The following is a 19,693-nucleotide window of genomic DNA, read 5'->3' as shown; positions in this document are numbered from 1 at the left end:
ATGTGGGGTTAATAGCCGTTGTTCATACATCGGAGCTGATTTGAATTTCTTTGGGAGCCGGCAAAGTTCACCCACATGCTCCCAATCCAGTAGCTGGCCTATCTGCCTGAATAGGTTATTCGCCCTGCGTATATGATTCTACTACAGATGCTTCTGCTGGCAAGTCTAGTTGTATAGCTAGCTGTAGGCCCTCTTCAATAGTCAAACCCCCTTTGCAGGGTATTACTTTATATAACTACTTACGCTTCTTAATAATCTTCTTATTAGTTGTATGTAGATTTATGATTTCCTATGTTAGTAATATGGTATTGTATAGCGATAGGTAGTAGCCCTTGATAATTTGATCTAAAATAGTTTTTGATAGGCTTGGAGGATTATTTGACTGTTATTTTAGTAGATCAATGATGGAGTCAATCACGCATGGAGTTTGTGTTGCGACTACGCATCGTGTATTGCTTACTAGTGAACAGTTCACAGGAGCTGATAGTCAAGATCTTGGAAAGCGCATTAGTACTGCGTTCTTTCAGGTGTTCAGTTCTAATGTTACGCCGGAGCATGTTTCGTTGGATCTGCCATCTCATATCTTGAGTCAACGCGGACAAAATCAAAGTCGGATGCTGAGACTTTCTTCGAGGCTTTTTTTAAAACGAGCTATAATGAGGCTATACTGGTTAATTCGATTACTAGTCATCCGGAAGTGGGACAGCGGTGGTACCCGGAGGAGTTGGCTGATGCTTACGAATGCAGAGGAATGACAGTGCGGGTTCTGCTTAACTTGAAGGGGACTATCGCTTCATTGGACTGTTTTTTACAATGGGCGATAAGAGTTTATATGTTTTCTTTTCGGATTTTGGTTAAATATTTGGATTATATGTTGCACCCCTTAAGGTGGAGGGGTCTTAAATCGGCTCTGGTTCATTCAAGCACAGTTGAAGGCGTGGTCATATCGAATTCAACGGGTATATTTCGGGCAATAACTTCCTATTCGTAATCTTCGTCTTCATCATAATCCTCCTGATTTTGCCCATCATTGACATCTTCCTCGGCGGCATCTCGCGCTGCCAAAGCAGCAGCAGCCATTTCTGCTCTCTCCATCTCCTCCTCTTCACCCTCACTGTGATTCAAATCTTCACCGTACTCCTCATCAGCAAACTCAACCGCCTTTCTCTTCTTCGACTTCGCTGCCTCCTTTTTGGCTTTACCTTTAACATTCTTGTCTTTCGTCCTCTCTTCACCCTGCTTATCTTTTTCAGTCTTCTTTCTCCACAGCGGAACACTTCTAATAGCCGCGCGAATCTCAGTAGCCATTGCAATTTCCTTCTGAGAAGACTTGCGAGGATCAAGCTGAAAATGAGTAATGACATCTGCCTCGTTTTCAGCATAATTAGGGAATCCAGCAACATCACGGTAATCCTCATCCAAGGGCTGAATACCGTCCATCAACGAAGCGATCTTCATCCGCATAATAATCTTTACTTTGGCGAGAAGACCATTCCCGAACCAGCCGTCTGAAACAACCTCGCATGTGTCTCGGACGTGGGGACCTAAATCGCCCTCCGGCAGATCAGGCGGGAAGAGAAGGTTTTTAAGAAGGGGATCTGTGACATCACAGGCCATCCAGATTCGACCATCAGAGTGCATTGGCAATTTACCACTGAAAATATAGGTATCCTTTGCTCCGGGTGCAGGTAGACCCTCCGGATCGATGTGGTTATATTGACTTTGACGGCCGCGGCCACCATCGCGGCCACCATCGCGCCCAACCTCTGGTTCACGGGGAAGAAGGCGAAACATAAACGTCTGGTAGTAACGGTATTCGGGGCTGGAGCGTGGATCCACGCCTAGTTTCACGATGGCATCGCGCCATGGTCCGGCGCGGAAAATGTATCCTACGTATGGAATTGCGAGACGGAGAAGATATTGCTGTTCTTCGGATTGGAGATGGTTGCGGAGACCACGACGTGTCCAGGCAGGACGTTGCTCGAAGAGAGCACGGATGACGTTTATTGTTTGTTGCAGGTTGCTGTCAAGTGTTTCGAATGGTTCGAGACTTTCTTGCGGTTGAGTGGGGATGTTGGCGACGTCGTGTGAGATGAGGTGCGTGCGGACTTTGATGCTTTGTTGGGTGTTTGTAGTGATTATTTGGCCGGCTTCATCGACTGTGTGTTTTACACCTGGGTTTTGGCGGTACCTGATTGGTTTTCGGTTAGTGTTTGTAGACTTGTGTTATTGTATGAAGTGTAGGTTCAAGAAGTACGTACATGTACAGGAATGGGATTTGCTCGTTACTTAGCGATGGCGGCGGAATTATATCTGCGGCAGTGAGGGCACCCTTGCTCATGTCGAGATCGAATTGTTTCATTTTATCCACTGTTGACATCTTAGTTGGTGGTTCGATTGATCTAAATGGCACTCTTACTTACATTGATATGGGAAGATATGATCTCGGAACTTCTGGGTGAATGCACTATTGCTCGTTGAATAGACAAAGTCCGGCATTGCTATTTAATGTCAGCAACTGTTGATCAAAGAAACATGAAACTGGGTGACGAAGCTCGACATACCCCGATACACATGCGTGCGCTGAATCTTTCCAACTGCCTCAATCTGATACTTCGAGGGATTATCCTGAAGGGAACGCAACAAATCTTTTGAAGTGGGTCGCTGAAGAACCGCGGTGTCTTCAGGAGCCGCATCAATAAACGGCCCATCCGAGCCTGTCTTTCGCTTTCGGCCAGTCCTCTTGGGTACTGTAACTTTTAGTAAAACATTGTTGGTTGGGTTGCTTGTAGAAAGCAAAGGCCGGGACATTGGATCCTCAGGCCGTAGAAATAGTTTGGCTGGAGTGTCCGCCTTCAGTGGGTTCAAGATCTGTGTCGCGTCAGTATGTATTCCTCTCAGATGATGTGGAAACTTTGCAAAATGTGAATGCCCTTACATTATCGATTCCTATGTTTCCTTGTAAGGTATCCACGGCTTTATCAAGGTTCCGAATCACGGCTGGATGCTCCACGCTAACCAGTCGCCTGGACGGTATGGGATAGCTTGGGGCCGTTCTCGGCTCTCGATACGGCGCCATCTTTTGTTTTTGAGTGTAGATATTGTGGAACAAACAGAACCTGGTTCGATATGAAGGTTCAACGCTCGACAGTTGATGTTGGTCCTAGCTTCTCCTGTGACCAAATCTACATTCTTCGTTCTTCGTTCTTCAGGCTGAACGGCATTGGTGGAGATATGATGACTAACCGACCCGACTCTCTGCACAAATCAACATGATGGGAATTGGCTGATGGGCAAGAACAACAAACAACTATCATATGTAACTTGCATCTATTCCTTCTGATAATTCAGGACTGTTGTAATCTATGTGCTACTGTAATTAATTCAACATCTCATATGAACTATTATGTATAGGGACATTGCCCATATATCACACTCGGTAAAGTATATATCTTGGCCCAGGCTTAGCGTCCCACTACCAATTTTGCCACCATAAATCGACTTAAGCTTATTTCCAAGGTTACGTCGGTAGATATTGAACTATATATTGAAAATAAAACCAGTTTAATGACGATATTAATTTGGTATCTACTCAAATCCGTGTGGATGAGATTTCTCCCATACACTACTAGTGTGTTATTAGTAGTAGATGGGGCGATTCCCCTGGGGGCCACGTGACTGCACAGCCAAGCGTCAAGAAGCGGGAAATCGCATACAACAGAGAGCGAGCCATGACGAAAGCCCATAGTGACTGGAGAGAAAACATCTGGAATAAGATAGCAAAAGTGTAGATTAATTGAATAACTCTTGTTCCATGACATTTATATGTGGCATATTATCTTAAAAATGAAATCAAATAACCTAGTAATGAATCTTCCCCCTATCACCATCACGGCCAGGAGAAGCCCGCCTTTCCTTCACCACTACACCCGCTTCCTCTCCCTCCACCTACCCAAGCCCATCTCTTCCCGCCAACGACTCTCTGATTCACCCTCCATCCTCCCCATCCGCCGTTTATCTTCACACCGAACCGATCCAGACTTTGCTCGTGGGTTTGCAATCGGGTGGTCCTGGCGCTTTCGAAGGCCCTCCCCTCCCCGCTCCCACCCTGCCACTAAGCGACACGGAGATCCTTCTGAGCGGATCAAGCAACGTGCATCCCATATCGGTCCCTGCGCTGTTCGGCTCGTCTCCTTTATCCCCGACACCTCAATTGTTCCATCTCAAGTCACCGAGGTATGTCTGGTCTATTCTTTAGAATCGCCTGTCGTCGCTCTCGCCCTTTGCCCCCTCCCAACACCCAAGCGTCTTGCTTGCCCCGTGCGCGTGCTGCGGCATCGCCCATCGCCCATTCGGGGCCGTTGAGACTGGTCGCCATTGGAGGTCGATTATATTTCATCGGAATGCTACAAATATAGTCGCGCACACTCTTCCCATACACTGCCACGTTTCCTACTGCCTTTCTCATGATACAGCGCTCATGTCTTCCACTTCTTAGGTTGATCGATACAAAACGCCCCAATCCTCCCTCCGTGATCCCATTCGAGTCGCTTTGGCGAGAGTGCAGCGCACTGGCTGCACTGGCACCGAGAAACCCTTAGTGGAGTACATGTTGCTATCTTAAAGACACAAAAATGAAGGGATTCAGGCAGAGAGTGGTACGTTCTCTTCTGCTTCGTGTTCTCACCGCACGATCGTCAAGCCCCCTCCCCCCACCATGCAGCTGGTGACTTGTCATCCCCCTTGCTCGTACATAAACTAATCCAAGCCCAAATTTGTAGCATGAGCAGTTGTCGCGGGCAAAGGACAACAAGTCCTCGAAGAAGAAGGATTCCACCACCTCCACACCCCAACAACAGTCTCTCGGTATCCACCCTACACAACAGTCGGCCTCACCGAACCAAGGTACCCCGACATCATCAACCACCTCCCTGAATGATACACGGAACAAGTCGCCCGATGATGCATCTCCAGCTGTAACCCCATCGGGAGGCGCCCCTGGCGCAGCAGCTCAGCATTATATACCCCAAGGGGCGGCTGGTCAGCCGGCCAATAATGGTCCCGGTACCCCAACAAGACAGGGCCAGCCAGTAGCTCCGAGCGTGATTATCAGTCCAAGTGCTCCGGTAAGCTCATGATATCGAAAGATCGTTTTTCGATGTGCGCTAACTAGATCGCCATTTTTTTTCAGCATGCTCCTCCCCCAGGTGCCGCCGAGACCATGCCCGGAGATCTCGCTCCCCCACGGAAGTCTCACGTTTTCGACCGCCTCCAAACTACTCCCAAGGACATGTCGGAAGGAATCCGGACCCCGAAGCGCCAGCATTCATCGCGATTTGACATTTCCGATCAACGTCAGAGAGAGCTAGAGAAATTGCCCGGCTTCCATGAAGTCGCCCCCAACCGCCGCCAGGACCTCTTCATGCAAAAGATCGACCAGTGCAATATTATCTTCGATTTCAATGACCCCACCGCAGACATGAAGTCCAAAGAGATCAAGAGACTGGCGCTTCACGAGCTCTTAGATTACGTCGCTAATAACCGATCGGTGATCACGGAGCCCATGTATCCTCGTGTTGTTGAGATGTTCGCAAAGAACCTGTTTCGCCCAATTCCTCCCCCTATGACACCCCAGGGAGAGGCATTTGACCCCGAGGAGGATGATCCCGTCTTGGAAGTTGCATGGCCTCATATCCAGGTTGTTTATGAGTTCTTCTTGCGGTTTATCGAGAGCCAGGACTTCAACACCAACATTGCAAAGGCGTACATCGACCATCAATTCGTGTTACAGGTAATTTATCCTCCTTTGATTCCTATCTCGTGTTTATCTCACGCACGGTGCATCTATATGTTTGTCAAACGTTCGAGACTAACATCTATGTCCATAGCTACTGGATCTGTTCGACTCAGAAGACCCACGTGAGCGTGATTTCCTGAAGACAACTTTGCATCGCATCTACGGCAAATTCTTGAATCTGCGTTCATATATTCGTCGATCTATCAACAACGTTTTCTTCCAGTTTATGTATGAAACAGAGAGACATAACGGAATTGCTGAGTTGCTGGAGATTCTGGGCTCCATTATCAATGGCTTTGCGCTGCCCCTGAAGGAGGAACACAAGCTCTTTTTGACTCGGGTTCTTCTCCCTATGCACAAGGTTAAGAGCCTGAGCATGTACCATCCTCAACTGGCCTACTGTATAGTTCAGTTTTTGGAGAAGGATTCTACACTTACAGAAGATGTACGTGCCAGAATCGGACCACCATTTCCTCCCAAAGAAATAATGACTCAATGCTAATCGAAATACAGGTTGTCCTTGGACTATTGCGATATTGGCCGAAGACAAACAGCACCAAGGAAGTCATGTATCTCAACGAAGTGGAGGACATTTTTGAAGTCATGGACCCAGCTGAGTTTGCCAAGGTGCAAGAACCTCTGTTCCACCAGCTTGCCAAGTCGGTCGCCAGCCCACATTTCCAGGTTGCTGAGCGCGCACTTTATTTCTGGAACAATGAGTACTTCTGCAACCTTGTCAGTGATAATGTGGAAACCATTCTTCCAATTATGTTTGCTCCACTCTATGAGAACTCCAAGGGTCACTGGAACAGGTATGGGTCGATATCAAGAACACTGCGTTTGATAACAGGCTAACTTTTTCCCTTTTCTGTCAATAGAACCATCCATAGCATGGTATACAATGCCATGAAGATGTTCATGGAGATTAATCCCCAGCTCTTCGACGAATGCTCTCATGACTATACTGAGCACCAAAACACTGCCGACGAGCGCGAGAAGACTCGACAGGACCGATGGGACTTGGTTGAGCAGCAAGCGAAGCGACAAAACGGCGCTCCAGCATTGCCGCCCGCTCCCAACCTGAACGTGCCCGAGCCAATTGATGAGGTGGAGGCCATGACCAACGAGAGTCAAAAGCGATTGAACACTCTGAAGCTGGATGAATCTGATACCTCCAAGGAGCGACCTGCTCGGGAAGGCACCCCTAATTCGGTGAGTCCTGTGCACTCTTGATCTCGTATAATATTATCGAGATCATTGCACCCCCTACTTTCAATCTATGCGGGTCTCAATTCTTTGTCATGCCACTCTTGCCTTCGTTACACCTTATTTGTCCCTTGCTAAGAGACCACGTCCGCCCATGTACAGCCAGCGTGATTCTAATGTGGAAACGTCCGTTTGATTTCAGACTCGACGCCGTGGCTCTATCCGTGGTTCTCGCAGACGACGTAGCGGTAGCGGCAGCGAAATTCGCCCACGACGACGTTCAGTTGGAAGCGGTACCAGTGCAACAAATGTACAGATTCTGCATCGAAGCAATTCTACCAAATGATTTTCTTGCGCGTGATTGGGGGTTGGCCATGGATATGTGACTTGACTTCTGTTGAACTTTTTTGCAACCAAATGGCATAGCGAACACGGGCTGCAACGATGTTTTCTTGTGTGATTTTCGACTCCGCCCGAATTGATGCCCCCTGTGCCTCTTACTTATTTTCTCTTTCTTACTATCTGTCTCTTCCTTTTCTTTCCTTTTCTTTTTGTGTACATGGATTTCTCTGCAATTTCCCCTTGTGATCAACTCGTACAAGACATGATCACTGAGCGGACATCTGAGTTCGATCTCGTCTTAGAACCGTGTTCGGGTATGGAAAATGGGTGCGAATGGCGTTTCAATCTGCCACTTTTTTTTTCAAGATTGGCGGCTTTTCATAGTGTTGCCAGTTTTCGTTCTAGACCAGCACCGAAGACATGATATCGCCTTGGTCGAGCCTTTTAAGACTTTCAATATGTCCATACGGAGTAGGAATTTCGTAGTAAACCAGTCTTTTCTTGCAGTAAATTCGACAAATCCGATACGAGCGCGTTTCACTACCATCACCCGACCCAATCCTATCAACTGCCCAGGTGGAAGTGTTGACTGTACACGACCTTTCGGCCATTCAGATCTCGACACCTTGACTTCATCCATCCAGGATGAAGATATACCGGCAGCTGCTATTTTGGGCAATTTAAATAGCGCTCGAGAGTTAAACTGACCCGCATTTGAAACAGAATACAAGCCTCACAACGCTTACAAGGTCTCTCCTGGATCGGACAGCGGTTTATCGGTCGACCGAAAATCCGACCAAACTATAGATCGACGATCAAGTCAAATTTAAATACCACGAATGTACCTACCTCAAAAGACCAAGCTTTCCAGCAAGAAAATGCCACCCGGACCCCATGCAATACCATATCATCCAGATTATCAGAAGCATCGAACTACACCGGCCAACCACTGAACTCAGCCTCAGCACACCATATAGACATACAATGTCATCTCGAAACGTAATCGTCTTCGGTCCAACAGGAGCAGTCGGCTCAATAACTGCCCTGAGCGCCCACCAAGCAGGCGCAAGGGTAACACTAGCCATGCGAGACCCCTCAAAGCCTATACCAGCCCTCCAAAATCTCCCCATCCCACGAGTCCACGCAGACCTCACAAAACCCTCAACACTCGCATACGCCATCCAATCCAGCGGTGCCAGGCACGCATTCCTATACATCGTACCCGGAACAACAGACTCCCTAAAAACAGCCCTAATCACACTCAAATCCTCCGGAATCCAAACAATAGTTCTACTCAGCAGCTTCAGCATCGAAAACGACATCCACGCCATATCAAGAACAGACTTCGTACCATACCGCCACGCACAAGCTGAAATTTCATTAATGAATGTATTCGGCACAAACGGAATAGCCGTACGGCCAGCTTACTTCGCTACTAACGCCTTGCAAATGCGTAACGGTGTTCTTAGTGGTGAAGTACGGTTACCTAATCCCGACGCGGTGTTGGATTGGATTGTACCGGCTGATGTGGGGAGAGTTTGTGGATGTATTCTGGCGAGAGGATCTATTGGGCATGAGAGGGTTGTTAGTCTTGTGGGCGCGCAGTTGATGTCGCTGAGGCAGGTTGTGGAAGCTATTTGTTTCGTTGTTGGGGTTGATGTTAAGGTTAGGAGGATTAGGGTTGAAGAGGCTGTTGATGATGTTAGGAGTATGGCGGGGTTGACGGAGGCTTTTGCGAGGTGGTATGTTGATAATATGATGGGGGTTAGGAGGGATATTTCGCTTGCGCCGGCTTATAAGGAGGCTGTGGGGAATATTTGGAGGTATACGGGGAGGAAGCCGATTACGTTTCAGGAGTGGTTGGGGGAGAATAGGAAGTTGTTTGAGATTGTATGATGGGTGATCAAGTTGAAGTTTACTTTGTCCATCTGTGTATGTATAGCTCTGGAGTGTTGATGGTCTGACCTCGATATGTAAAATAATATCGTTCTATTTCCTTCATCTCATGTGCAGGCTCTTCCATCAAAACCTAACTTGGAACCTTCCGGGGTCGAGCTCGCATTCTGATCGTTGGATTTGGGAAGTAGGATAACGGCAAGTACTTATCCAATTCAGAGATAAGATGCTCATGGAACTTGTCTGTTTAAGTTAGTACTATTGATCATTACGAGGTCCGAGTGAAGTATTTGCCAACGTAATCGTCACTGACTTGATGTAAATTTGTTGTTGCAAGCGTTAAAAAGCATCGGCTGAAGTCGTGGTCATATCATGTAGGTATACTTCTTGGCCAGTTGTCTGGTAACAACATTCTTCAAGTTCTTGGTATGATGCCTGCTGTTTGAATCGCATAGATAGATACTGAAAGGAAGACATCTCTTGAAATTGACCTACCAGTGAAAGTGCACCATAAAAGGTATCATGCTCCCGGGGAAGGTTTCGCCACTCTTTGGCCGAGCTTTCTGGGAGAACATAAACATCGTCTCCATGATGCATTCTGATCGCATAAAGCTTGCAACTTTTATGTACCATATGGATAAGGGGGGAGCGTGAGTTAGCACAATGAAATTCCATGGAGCCGAACATAATAGTGAAGCTAGTTACTTCTGTATATGGGTTCGCGTTGGCTTTAACCAGGTCGGTACCCGTTTTCATCCATCGAAATATTGGGCTTAGGTTGCTTCCCTCATCCACAACTGTAATTCCCTTGGTAGAGGTGCTAATCGCTACACTAGACCAGAAAAACGGTTAATTACAATCCTACTCTTACCTGTTAGCATTTTATAGCCTTTCCTGCTATACGAGCTAGTTTATTTATACCGACCTGTATAGCATAATGTGGGGGCCTAGTAGTCTCCTTTTGGGATCTAGTTGCGAGTTTGTTTCAAGCTGAGCTCTAGGGATCTTCACTAGCTGTTAGCGATAGATAAATTAGCGCGCGGGAAACTATGAGCCAGGATTATTGATTGGATAGGTAGATCGTGTATTTATTTTCCTGTTGGATAAATGAATAGACTTCAAATTAAGAACATCGGAATACTGTAGACGGGCAAGATCGATCATTTTTATATGCTGTTAAGTTCTTACTTTGGCTTCTGAAGGATTCTTTCTCGGCTTCGGTGTACAGGATGGGTAAACAGTCATTCAAGTTTAAGCCGAACGAATCTTTCAATGTTTAGCTTTCCAAGTCAAAACTTTAGGTCCAGGTTATGCCAATCAGGGAACGTAACCAATTACCATCTATCAGTTTTACTGCCAGGCGGGTTTTGGGGTTCGGAGCACTTCTGACGCCTCGCTCCGCCAATAATGACGCATTTCCGATTTATTTATGTAGTCACCTAGGCACTCATCACGACTCATTTCAAATACCACTCACTTCAAATACCCCGAAACTCCACTCTATTCACTAAACCAGCATTATGGCCACTGTGGTAAGCCTGTCACTGTCATAATATAATATTCAACGCTAATATAGATCATAGGATGACCCGCCGCCCGGGTGGAGCTCAAAGCCTGAGGACCTCGAGTATGAAGATGACTGGGAGGCGGAGGATAGTATGGCCCAAGAGATTTGTGAAGAGCTGAATATTGGAAGAGGCCGTCCGATCATGTATGATTGTACAATCTCTTGCTACCTATTTGAAGCTGGGGGAAAATTCTACCTGTGGGATTGCGTTGGTTATGGAGTCTTTGAAATCACCTCTCCGAAAACCCTGGATGGGATCATCAAGACCATGAAGGAGAAGGGAGACGATGCTTTGTAGAAGAAGAGGATTATGTGATGTAGTGCACCCGCTGGATCAGAATATAGATCGTCTGATGCTAGATTGAACCCGCCTCAACACATCATTCCGCATGGACAAGGAACCTCCAAGTTTAGGCTCAGGAAATACAAGCACGATAAAATACCGTACTGGAGCCAGATAGATCTGCTTGGTCTATTCATTTCGACAGCTAGCATTGCTCCGCAAGGGATTTGATTTTCTTGTCCATGATTCCACGGCTACTTTGATCGATTTTGACACCAGTCGAAAATGGATCAAAAACTGCTTGCAAGGGAGTTTGAAGGATTCATAAGGGAGATGTGGTGGGGGTCTCCTTTAACTTGTAATCAAGCATCTATATAGTAGTATCTAAGGAACAAACAAACCTTTATTAATGTGCATTATATAATGTATAGTCATCTGAAGTATTGACTGAGTGTAGAGCGGCTTCCGCTGGGCAGTTCAGTTTGTTCTTTCCTGATATTTACACACCTGCACATATACCTGCACATTTACCTGCACATCTACCTTCCTTCATATCTTCAAAAGTTCAAATTTCTTCTTTCCATCTCACACTCAACTAGGTCTCTTTGATCCGAGTTGAATATCTGAAAGTGAGACAAAAAATGTATGTTTCATCTACCCAGACACCTTTCAAACTGACAACAGACCCTCTATACTCACAGGCACCACGCTTCACTGTGGCCTCGAGTCCCGACACCCGACACCATGTTGCCTGGCAACATACGTTACAACCTACGATCGAATCCACACAGCAATATACACAAAAAGTCACGACGTTCTCGTCGTTCGAAAGACTGGAGTCCCCTAGCGAGTACTACAAATTTGAGCGAACGGAATGAGCCGTTACATCCAGGGCATAAAGTGAGAGAACAAACCGGACAAAATGGTGAGCGCACGCACAATTTCCACCGCCCACCAAATCAACACACAGCCTGACAACAAACAGGATTCACCAACAACCCAAACTCGAAAGTCGAACCTTATGATTGCCGAGGAAGATCTCGATACCCGTTACAGACCAGCAATTACAGAGCCAGAAGCCGACAGATTATCGATCTCACCTCTCCCCGGCGCTCAGCTTTATCCAATGATCTCACTTATTCTCCCATAGAGCAATCGGCCGAAGGCAGAATTGTTATTGATCTGACCACCCCTATTCCGGAGCAGGTTGGGAGCCAAAGGATCTTTATTGATCTGACTATTTCTTCCCAAGAACCTGGACCCATTATCAGTGGTGAAGTCCGGAATGTTATGAAGGTAACAGAATACGGTCAAACGCCAGTGCTAGTTCATGAACTTCCCCCTGCATACAGGTCTGTCAGTGCAAATTACCATGCGTCAATCTCGGATCAACACACTTTCCCTGATTGGAATGGAGGTAACACCACAAATGGACCGGCGAGTTTATTTAGTGAGGGTCTTGTTCCATTGCTTGAAAGACCCAACGTGGATCACTCTATGCCTCGCAGGACACCGTTTCACGAACTCCCTGAAAAGCCCAAACTTGGCAATGCTATCTCTTCCAAGCTACCCCGAAAATTTCATCAACTCCCTGAAAGACCCAACTTTGATCTCCGCTTGCCCTTCAAAAGACCCCACGGGTTGGATCTACTGCCAGAACAGCCGAAAGACTGTGATGTTGTGATTGATCTCACCGGCGATGATTGGGAAACAGAAGATGATTCAGACACAGACAAAAGCGAATCTATATTGATCTCTAGTGCACCCACTTCTCCCACCTTGCCCTATCCATCCAATGTCCAGATTGATGAGCCGACATATGAAATCCTGTTCAAGATAAGGAGGCGGCCCAATGCGTTGGACTTTGCTAAAGAAATGCTTGATATGCCCACCATTTCTGGCTCCTTGCACTACCACATATTTTGGACGGATGGCTCACTTCCTCGCCATGGTAATGGAGGGGCGGCAGTCGTGTGGAAAGCTGAGTTATGGGGGAAATGGAAATCGCTTAGGCGTCAACTCAGACAACCAGACCACAGTAATCTTACGGAGCTTCATGGAATTGAAATGGCAGTGGGGCAAGCTCTTAAGCTTGTTCAAGAGGACCGAGGTGTACGGCAAACCCCTCTCACGGATCAGGTTGTGATTCTGACCGATTGCACATCCTGCCTTAATATGATCGAGGACCATTATCTGGACCGATATCGTTCCCCCCGCATATACCTCTCATCTGTAAGACTGATCACTGGTTGTCTGACAGATCTGAGGAAAATGGGAGTTATAATAGAGCTGCATTGGGTCCCTGCACACTCTGGCATTTTTGGAAATGAGTTAGCTGACCGCGAGGCACGTTCCGCTGCGCGCATAGACATGAAGTCGCGCCAAGCGGGAAGCAAAAACCCTCTACATCTTGATATAGAGAGGTTTGTGACGATCTGATGATGGGCCCGCGAACAGGGTTTCGAGATACTTCATTTGCATATTGGGGTACTTCTATGCAAGTACATGTTTCGTCTTAAGTGTATGATACTTTGGTGTCATCTGTTTTGTTTCTTTTGTCCGATAGTGGCTGGATTGTTTGAAGACCTCCTACATTATCTATCACACCTCATTTTGTATTAATGATTGCATTGGTAGACAGGCGCCAAATACGAAGGACGAACTGTGTTGATGATGCAAGATGTGACATGATTGTACAACAGAAGGTTTGTCTCGTCTATCTAGGCGAGATATATCCCTAATAACTTAACATGAAGCACCAATTTACTCCTCTTCCTTGAACACCAACTCCCCATCCTCATTCGCAATCCGCTCTCCCAAATTGATATCAGCTGCATTCTCATCCCCATCAATGGTTCCCAGATTGGCCCGAAGAACAGGAACATCGTCGTCCCCTTCGCGATGAAGTTCAATGTCGCTTGCACTATCTGCGAAGTTTTCACCACCCCATTGGAAGTTTCCTATCGCGGAATCAGAACAATGATCATCTTGTTAGGGATGATACAGAGCTATATTCACATACCATCGTTGTTCCCAATCACTTGATTCAGATCCAAGGTAGATTCGCTTCCATCTTCGAATGTCACTTTGAGAATGTGATCATCCTCAAGCTCAATTTCAGAGGCAGATGCGTGGAAACTCATAGTTTGGAACTGCTCGAGATAGCGTTGGAAGTTTTTGTATTATTATTATTGGTATTGAGAGAAAGAAACTTCGAAGGATGATGATGATGATCAGAATATCGGAATCAAAGCAAGAAAAACCCCCCTTTATACCCTCGAGTAGCCAACTCCCAATATACCATCTCCCGACCAAGCCTATACATAAACAACTATTCCCCTCGCCAGCGGATCCCCGCACCCGCATGCTCAATGTACAACACATGTCTCCCACTCATTCGCTCCCAACAAGTGGACAGACTCGCTAGGAAACTACAGTGGGTCCAAATGAGGAACAACCACACACATATGTACTATATACAGGGAATAATCTCCAGTAAAGGATGCAACTGTAAAGTGCCAAGAATAAGTCGCATGTGCCACGATATTCCTGTCGTGGCGCATTATTCAGCCCTAACTAATCCTCAGCCACAGAGATCATTCTATGGTAAGGCTGGCGCTGGCTTGGCGCTTTGACGTTACAATGGCGATGCAGGCCAAGAACTGTTTTGCTATGCAGCTAGTTTGGGGATTTGTACACCTTGTAAATGAGGTGATGTCTATGAGCTATTTAGACAGAATGTTGGTGCCTAGGGGGTTTTTCGGATGGATCGGGCACTAGGGTATGCGGGTGGGATAGTAGTTGCTTGGCGGTTGAGTTGGAGGTGGGAGTTGGTATTTATGAGGGTATTCGCTATTCGCTTTTGAAATATGATTCGGGAGTTAGACGGTTAGTTCCTCGGAGGTTAATCGGGTTCCTATATTTACCACCCCTCCATATTCGCTTCTTCCATATCTGAGCGGACTTTGCCCCACACTACTGTTTGACTTATAACCGACGTTGTGATGGTCCTCTTTTTAGAAAAATTGTTTGATGTGTTTGATTTTGTAATTGTACCCTTGTGGGTTAAATCCGCTTGAGGAGGTAAAAGTGCTTCGAATGGCCTTAGCGTTGCCCGGGTTGGATCATGGTACAAGAATACTACCAATACGATGACTTCTCCAAATGTTAAACAGTTGGTGAAATGGTAGTGCATAAAAATGGCAACCACATGTAAGCTACTACGTATTTTGGATTCTCACTTTTTTTTTTCATCAAGATTGGGGCGTTTCTGGACGTGGAGGAGTGATATTGAACCCACTCTGTGGGCGGTTACTGGTAACACATCTCTATCCACTTGGGGACAATTTAAGTATTCCTGAACACTACCTACTATGTAAGGTTCCAGTCGCACCACTACATACCTTAAAGTGTGGTCGTTCTAAGTTAATGCATGATCGTGATGTAGCTTCAAGTTGAAGCTGCCTTACTACTAGGCATGAGGTGTCGATGTTGGAGCCTGAGACATTGGACTTCCAAGCATCGCTTCGGCTTCCTTGGTAGTGTACCCCTATCTACCAGCGAGGAAGTATTTACCACTTTGTTCGAAGCTCTCCCCGGTCGATTGTTTTCAATTCCAGATGGGGAAACTGGGGATAGGGGCAACTACGTCGCCTGGGAATGTCCTCAATTCCCTGTCGAAACAATACACCCGTGGTATAGAGGGATACACTTACCCGAAGGCCACTGCGGAGTTTTCACATAGATAACATAAAGCCTAGTAATTACGGCAAGGTTGTAAAAGAGTCATAACAATAATTTCTCTTTCTTCGTGAGAAAGGTGTTATCCCGCTGAATGTATACTTTCAAGTTTCTATACTAATTAATACCTTAAAAGTATATCCAGGTCTATCTACAGGCGGAATTCTGGGCCTAACTTAATCCATTTGACGAAAAGTGAATAGCCAATACTATATGGTCTATCTTCAATGCTATTCCAGCAGAGGATCTCGGAATCTAGTTTGCTATACCTTTTGTCGTTAGTACTCTAGAGTATAAGCGTAGCTGATTACTTGATAACTTTTGGAAGCCTTATTTTTCTCCTATTTGCCAAGAGGTACTTAATCAAGCAAAGAAATTATGTACTTAGGTACTAAGTGATATTCCACTTGAATAGCATCTATATTATAGTGATTTGGGATATAAGAATTATATTAAGCCGGATTGAGTCTTGTAGTAGATTTTGCAAATAATTTAATTCAAGCTATCCCGAGGGATATAAACTTGAAATAGATTTAGATACCTATTCCCTAGGATCGTAATAATCTAGCTTACTTTGAGGCTTTGAAGTGACTTGTTGCTGGTAACGAAACGAAATTGTATCTTGGGCTTGTATATCTGAATGATGAAGAGGGTACGTTACGGAGACTTCAAGCGGCGCGGAGTGTTTTACCCACTGGGAGACAATTAGGAGTGGCGACTGGGTGTGGTATAGGACGCACAACGAGGGAGGAGCTTAGGAGTACTTTAGAAATTTCGAGGAAAGTCACTGAAGCCGTAGTCTCAGTTCCTTTTAGTAATGTCGAGGAATATAGCTTGAAATGAATTTTCAATAATTTCGAACTGTGAATTCTAGTAAATCATACGAATGGATTTGGCTGCCTGACTGGAAGTTATCGGACTATTGGTACTATATTGAGTTGCGTTGGAGGGGAAATATGATGTATACTCGAGGTATTATGAAAATAATATGCATTTCGGTAAAGAAAGTATGACCCTAGTTTTGATATCACAAATTCAGACTCCTATAAACTCCGATGCCACGCACCAGGAACAAATGCACACAATACTGGAAAAGAAATCACCGCCCCATCACCAATAGCACATACTGGGGTATTGAACTCAACATGTCGGAATCATCATAAGCGGAGCATTTATGCTGCGTTGCGGTAGACTTGCGAACCGCCAGATCGAATTTGGATCGTCTCCCTCTTTTGCAACACAAGCAATGCTCGGTTGAGTGCTGATTCTGAGTTGCCCTTCGCGTCGACGAAGTCGCGGCGGAGTGTCGCCAAACTGGTACTCCAGCCGACGGGGAGACGGCGCTTGAGCTCATCTTCAATCTTGGACGCCTCCTCCATAAGCTCTTTGCTACCCTGACCCTCGCCATGAGTAATAGCATCCATGGTGGATGCAAGGAAAAGTCGAATCGCCTCATCGACATGAGCATCAGTAGCAATAGGAGAAAGTGACAATTTGGCTAGAGACTCAGTAATACGGACAATGGCCTCAAGCTGCCGCACAGTGATGGGAATCGATGATCGAGTGTTAGCTTCCACTTCAGTTCGATGAACTTGCTTTCGGATGGAGACGAAATGAGACGATAGTTTCTCGGCAGCCTCGGGAGAAAGACGAGGAGCGCAGCGGCTTCTGCAGTAGCTGATATAGCGCTTCATCTGATCAACGGAAATCTCAGCCTCAACTTGTTCCTCCAAGCCCCGACCACCCATGTGAACACCCATGACGTGGCGCGCAATCTTCTCATCACGTCCACGCTCGTGATCATCACGAACGATGAAGATCATATCGAAACGAGACAGAATGGTGGTTTGGAAATCAATATTCTCGCCTGGTGTCTTCAAATCGTCATATCGACCGAACACAGGATTGGCGGCGGCCAAGACGGAAGTTCGAGAGTTGAGAATGGTTGTGATACCTGCCTTGGCGATGGAGATAGTTTGTTGTTCCATGGCTTCGTGGATAGCTACTCGGTCCTCATCACGCATCTTGTCGAACTCATCAATACACACAACACCGCCATCGGCAAGAACCATGGCACCACCTTCCAGGTAAAACTCGCGAGTGGTGTGATCACGCTGCACGGAAGCAGTCAAACCAGCTGCTGAAGAACCCTTTCCAGATGTGTAGATGGCGATTGGGGCAGCCTTTTCGACGAATTTCAGCAATTGAGACTTGGCGGTACCAGGGTCACCAAGCATCAGCACGTTAATATCACCACGAAGCTTCATTCCGTCAGGCAGAATCTTCTTTGAACCACCCATGAGTAAACAGACGATAGACTTCTTGATGTCAATGTTGCCGTAGATGGAGGGAGCGATACTGCGAGCCATAGCATCGTACAGATCAGGGCGACGGCTCAACTCCAAGAATTCCTGCTCCTCTTCTTCGGAGAAAACCGAGTTTCCTTTGGCGGTCTGATCGAGATCGGTATTGATTCCAACGGAACGAAGGTAAGGGTTGCGGATGGCCACAGCTGCTTCCTTCTTGACTCCTTTCGCCTGGTAGATGGAGAAAATGCCCATAACCGTGCAGTGTGATCCGGGAACAACACGATTTGCGAGGTATCGGTCGGCGGAAATCAGGACATGGCGGGGCAACTCACCCACAGGGACCTGATCAGGGGCTTCCTGCAGCTTGAGAACTTGTTGATCCACAAACTGACATTTTTCGTGAACAACCACATATGGGTCGAGGGGACACTCCTCGCCAGGTTGATCACCAGCTTCCTTTTTACGTCCACAACGTCTCGGGAGGGTCAAACCAGCGAAGCCACCATCGACGTGAATATTTTCAGAGTGGCTACAGTTCTTGCAGCGAACATGGACAACGGTTGATTTAGACGAGATGGTAGAGGCTCCGATAACGATACCGGGGATGCGGACAAGGTGTGAGATATTGGTGGCGTTCAAATCGCGGATGGAAATGTGTGATGCTGAAGAGTGAAGCAGGAGCTGGTGTGAAGGGAGTTCGACATCGCGCTGACCGGCATATACAATGCGACGGGTGCAGTCTTGAAGGGCCAATTCAAACTATTCGATTGCAGGTTAGAATCGTGAAGCGCCTCGTATGCTGACCTCTTACTCACCAGGGGGATAATATCAGCGGGTTCGGTGGTGAGTTTGTGGGCTAACTCTTCGTTATAGGAAATGACGTGGGCAATATCGATATCACAGTAGTATTGCTTGACTAGGACATTCTGTCGTAATTGATCACTGTGGAAATTTTCAGTCAGTTCAAATGAACAAGTCTCTCCGGAATATGCAGAATTGGTCGAAGACGTACCGGTAGATGAATGCGTTGTCTAGCTGGAATTCGAGCACAAAATCCTTCAATTTATTTTGAATGGTTGAGCGAGACTCATCGGCGCCATTGGTACTGGGCGCAAGGACGCTCAGAGTGTAGGGTGTACGTCTGTCCATGGTGCTGGTTGGAATGGTGTTGTGTGGAGGGGAAGGAAAGATTGTGAACACAATAATTAAGGGATCAAAACCTTTGGCGACGCGACCCGTCACGTACCATCCCTATTGGGGACACGCGACCGCGTTAAGTGATTTTGGATTAGATAATCATCTAGTTAAAGCTAAAACTACGTGCTGTAGGCAAAGGATGAAAGGTATAAAGTCGATTATGGTTCTTGATGTTTAGAAGAGGAAAGAAAAATTTCATCTATTATGCTATTTTTGACCATATATGAGAATGTGGGAAACATCAAGAACGTCTTTCGTTCAATTGTGTCCTGGAATTTCAGCCTTCAATCTTAGCAGCCACTGCCAAGGCAATACGAATACGAATACTAATACGCAGTACAGTGTTTGCTGTGTTT

The 19,693-nt window shown here is 46.4% G+C and overlaps 10 protein-coding genes across 10 annotated transcripts; 6 read left to right on the top strand and 4 right to left on the bottom strand.

Moving 5' to 3' along the window:
- Positions 1 to 981: 981 nt before the first annotated feature.
- N7478_007545 (transcription factor TFIIIC subunit TFC1) lies at positions 982 to 3,079 on the bottom strand (the record flags this gene model as incomplete). The annotated part of the gene is made up of 5 exons (XM_056923759.1): positions 982 to 2,191; positions 2,262 to 2,370; positions 2,424 to 2,501; positions 2,565 to 2,871; positions 2,939 to 3,079. The coding sequence occupies 5 exons, from the start codon at positions 3,077 to 3,079 to the stop codon at positions 982 to 984; spliced, it is 1,845 nt and encodes a 614-aa protein (XP_056776485.1).
- Positions 3,080 to 3,846: 767 nt separating this feature from the next.
- On the top strand, positions 3,847 to 4,365 carry N7478_007544 (uncharacterized protein; the record flags this gene model as incomplete). The annotated part of the gene is made up of 1 exon (XM_056923758.1): positions 3,847 to 4,365. One exon carries the CDS (start codon positions 3,847 to 3,849, stop codon positions 4,363 to 4,365), a length of 519 nt encoding a protein of 172 aa, XP_056776484.1.
- A 269-nt stretch (positions 4,366 to 4,634) lies between these two features.
- On the top strand, positions 4,635 to 7,174 carry N7478_007543 (protein phosphatase 2A regulatory subunit RTS1; the record flags this gene model as incomplete). Its single annotated transcript, XM_056923757.1, has 7 exons — positions 4,635 to 4,658; positions 4,782 to 5,126; positions 5,192 to 5,791; positions 5,889 to 6,242; positions 6,311 to 6,609; positions 6,676 to 7,009; positions 7,166 to 7,174. 7 exons carry the CDS (start codon positions 4,635 to 4,637, stop codon positions 7,172 to 7,174), a joined length of 1,965 nt encoding a protein of 654 aa, XP_056776483.1.
- A 1,155-nt stretch (positions 7,175 to 8,329) lies between these two features.
- On the top strand, positions 8,330 to 9,241 carry N7478_007542 (SDR family oxidoreductase; the record flags this gene model as incomplete). Its single annotated transcript, XM_056923756.1, has 1 exon — positions 8,330 to 9,241. The coding sequence occupies one exon, from the start codon at positions 8,330 to 8,332 to the stop codon at positions 9,239 to 9,241; it is 912 nt and encodes a 303-aa protein (XP_056776482.1).
- Positions 9,242 to 9,580: 339 nt separating this feature from the next.
- On the bottom strand, positions 9,581 to 10,405 carry N7478_007541 (uncharacterized protein; the record flags this gene model as incomplete). The annotated part of the gene is made up of 3 exons (XM_056923755.1): positions 9,581 to 9,703; positions 9,737 to 10,073; positions 10,383 to 10,405. The coding sequence occupies 3 exons, from the start codon at positions 10,403 to 10,405 to the stop codon at positions 9,581 to 9,583; spliced, it is 483 nt and encodes a 160-aa protein (XP_056776481.1).
- Positions 10,406 to 10,761: 356 nt separating this feature from the next.
- On the top strand, positions 10,762 to 11,106 carry N7478_007540 (uncharacterized protein; the record flags this gene model as incomplete). The annotated part of the gene is made up of 2 exons (XM_056923754.1): positions 10,762 to 10,773; positions 10,825 to 11,106. The coding sequence occupies 2 exons, from the start codon at positions 10,762 to 10,764 to the stop codon at positions 11,104 to 11,106; spliced, it is 294 nt and encodes a 97-aa protein (XP_056776480.1).
- Positions 11,107 to 11,732: 626 nt separating this feature from the next.
- On the top strand, positions 11,733 to 11,969 carry N7478_007539 (uncharacterized protein; the record flags this gene model as incomplete). Its single annotated transcript, XM_056923753.1, has 1 exon — positions 11,733 to 11,969. One exon carries the CDS (start codon positions 11,733 to 11,735, stop codon positions 11,967 to 11,969), a length of 237 nt encoding a protein of 78 aa, XP_056776479.1.
- Positions 11,970 to 12,013: 44 nt separating this feature from the next.
- On the top strand, positions 12,014 to 13,530 carry N7478_007538 (ribonuclease H family protein; the record flags this gene model as incomplete). Its single annotated transcript, XM_056923752.1, has 2 exons — positions 12,014 to 12,016; positions 12,148 to 13,530. 2 exons carry the CDS (start codon positions 12,014 to 12,016, stop codon positions 13,528 to 13,530), a joined length of 1,386 nt encoding a protein of 461 aa, XP_056776478.1.
- A 324-nt stretch (positions 13,531 to 13,854) lies between these two features.
- On the bottom strand, positions 13,855 to 14,234 carry N7478_007537 (CVNH domain-containing protein; the record flags this gene model as incomplete). The annotated part of the gene is made up of 2 exons (XM_056923751.1): positions 13,855 to 14,051; positions 14,114 to 14,234. The coding sequence occupies 2 exons, from the start codon at positions 14,232 to 14,234 to the stop codon at positions 13,855 to 13,857; spliced, it is 318 nt and encodes a 105-aa protein (XP_056776477.1).
- Positions 14,235 to 17,003: 2,769 nt separating this feature from the next.
- Positions 17,004 to 19,289, bottom strand: N7478_007536 (MCM DNA helicase complex subunit MCM5; the record flags this gene model as incomplete). The annotated part of the gene is made up of 3 exons (XM_056923750.1): positions 17,004 to 18,899; positions 18,956 to 19,082; positions 19,153 to 19,289. 3 exons carry the CDS (start codon positions 19,287 to 19,289, stop codon positions 17,004 to 17,006), a joined length of 2,160 nt encoding a protein of 719 aa, XP_056776476.1.
- Between the last annotated feature and the right edge of the window lie 404 nt (positions 19,290 to 19,693).

The sequence above is a fragment of the Penicillium angulare genome (genome assembly GCF_028827245.1).
Source record: "Penicillium angulare strain IBT 27051 chromosome Unknown utg000005l_segment0_segment0, whole genome shotgun sequence".
Lineage (NCBI taxonomy): Eukaryota > Fungi > Ascomycota > Eurotiomycetes > Eurotiales > Aspergillaceae > Penicillium > Penicillium angulare.
This window is presented reverse-complemented; position numbering and strand designations above follow the sequence as displayed.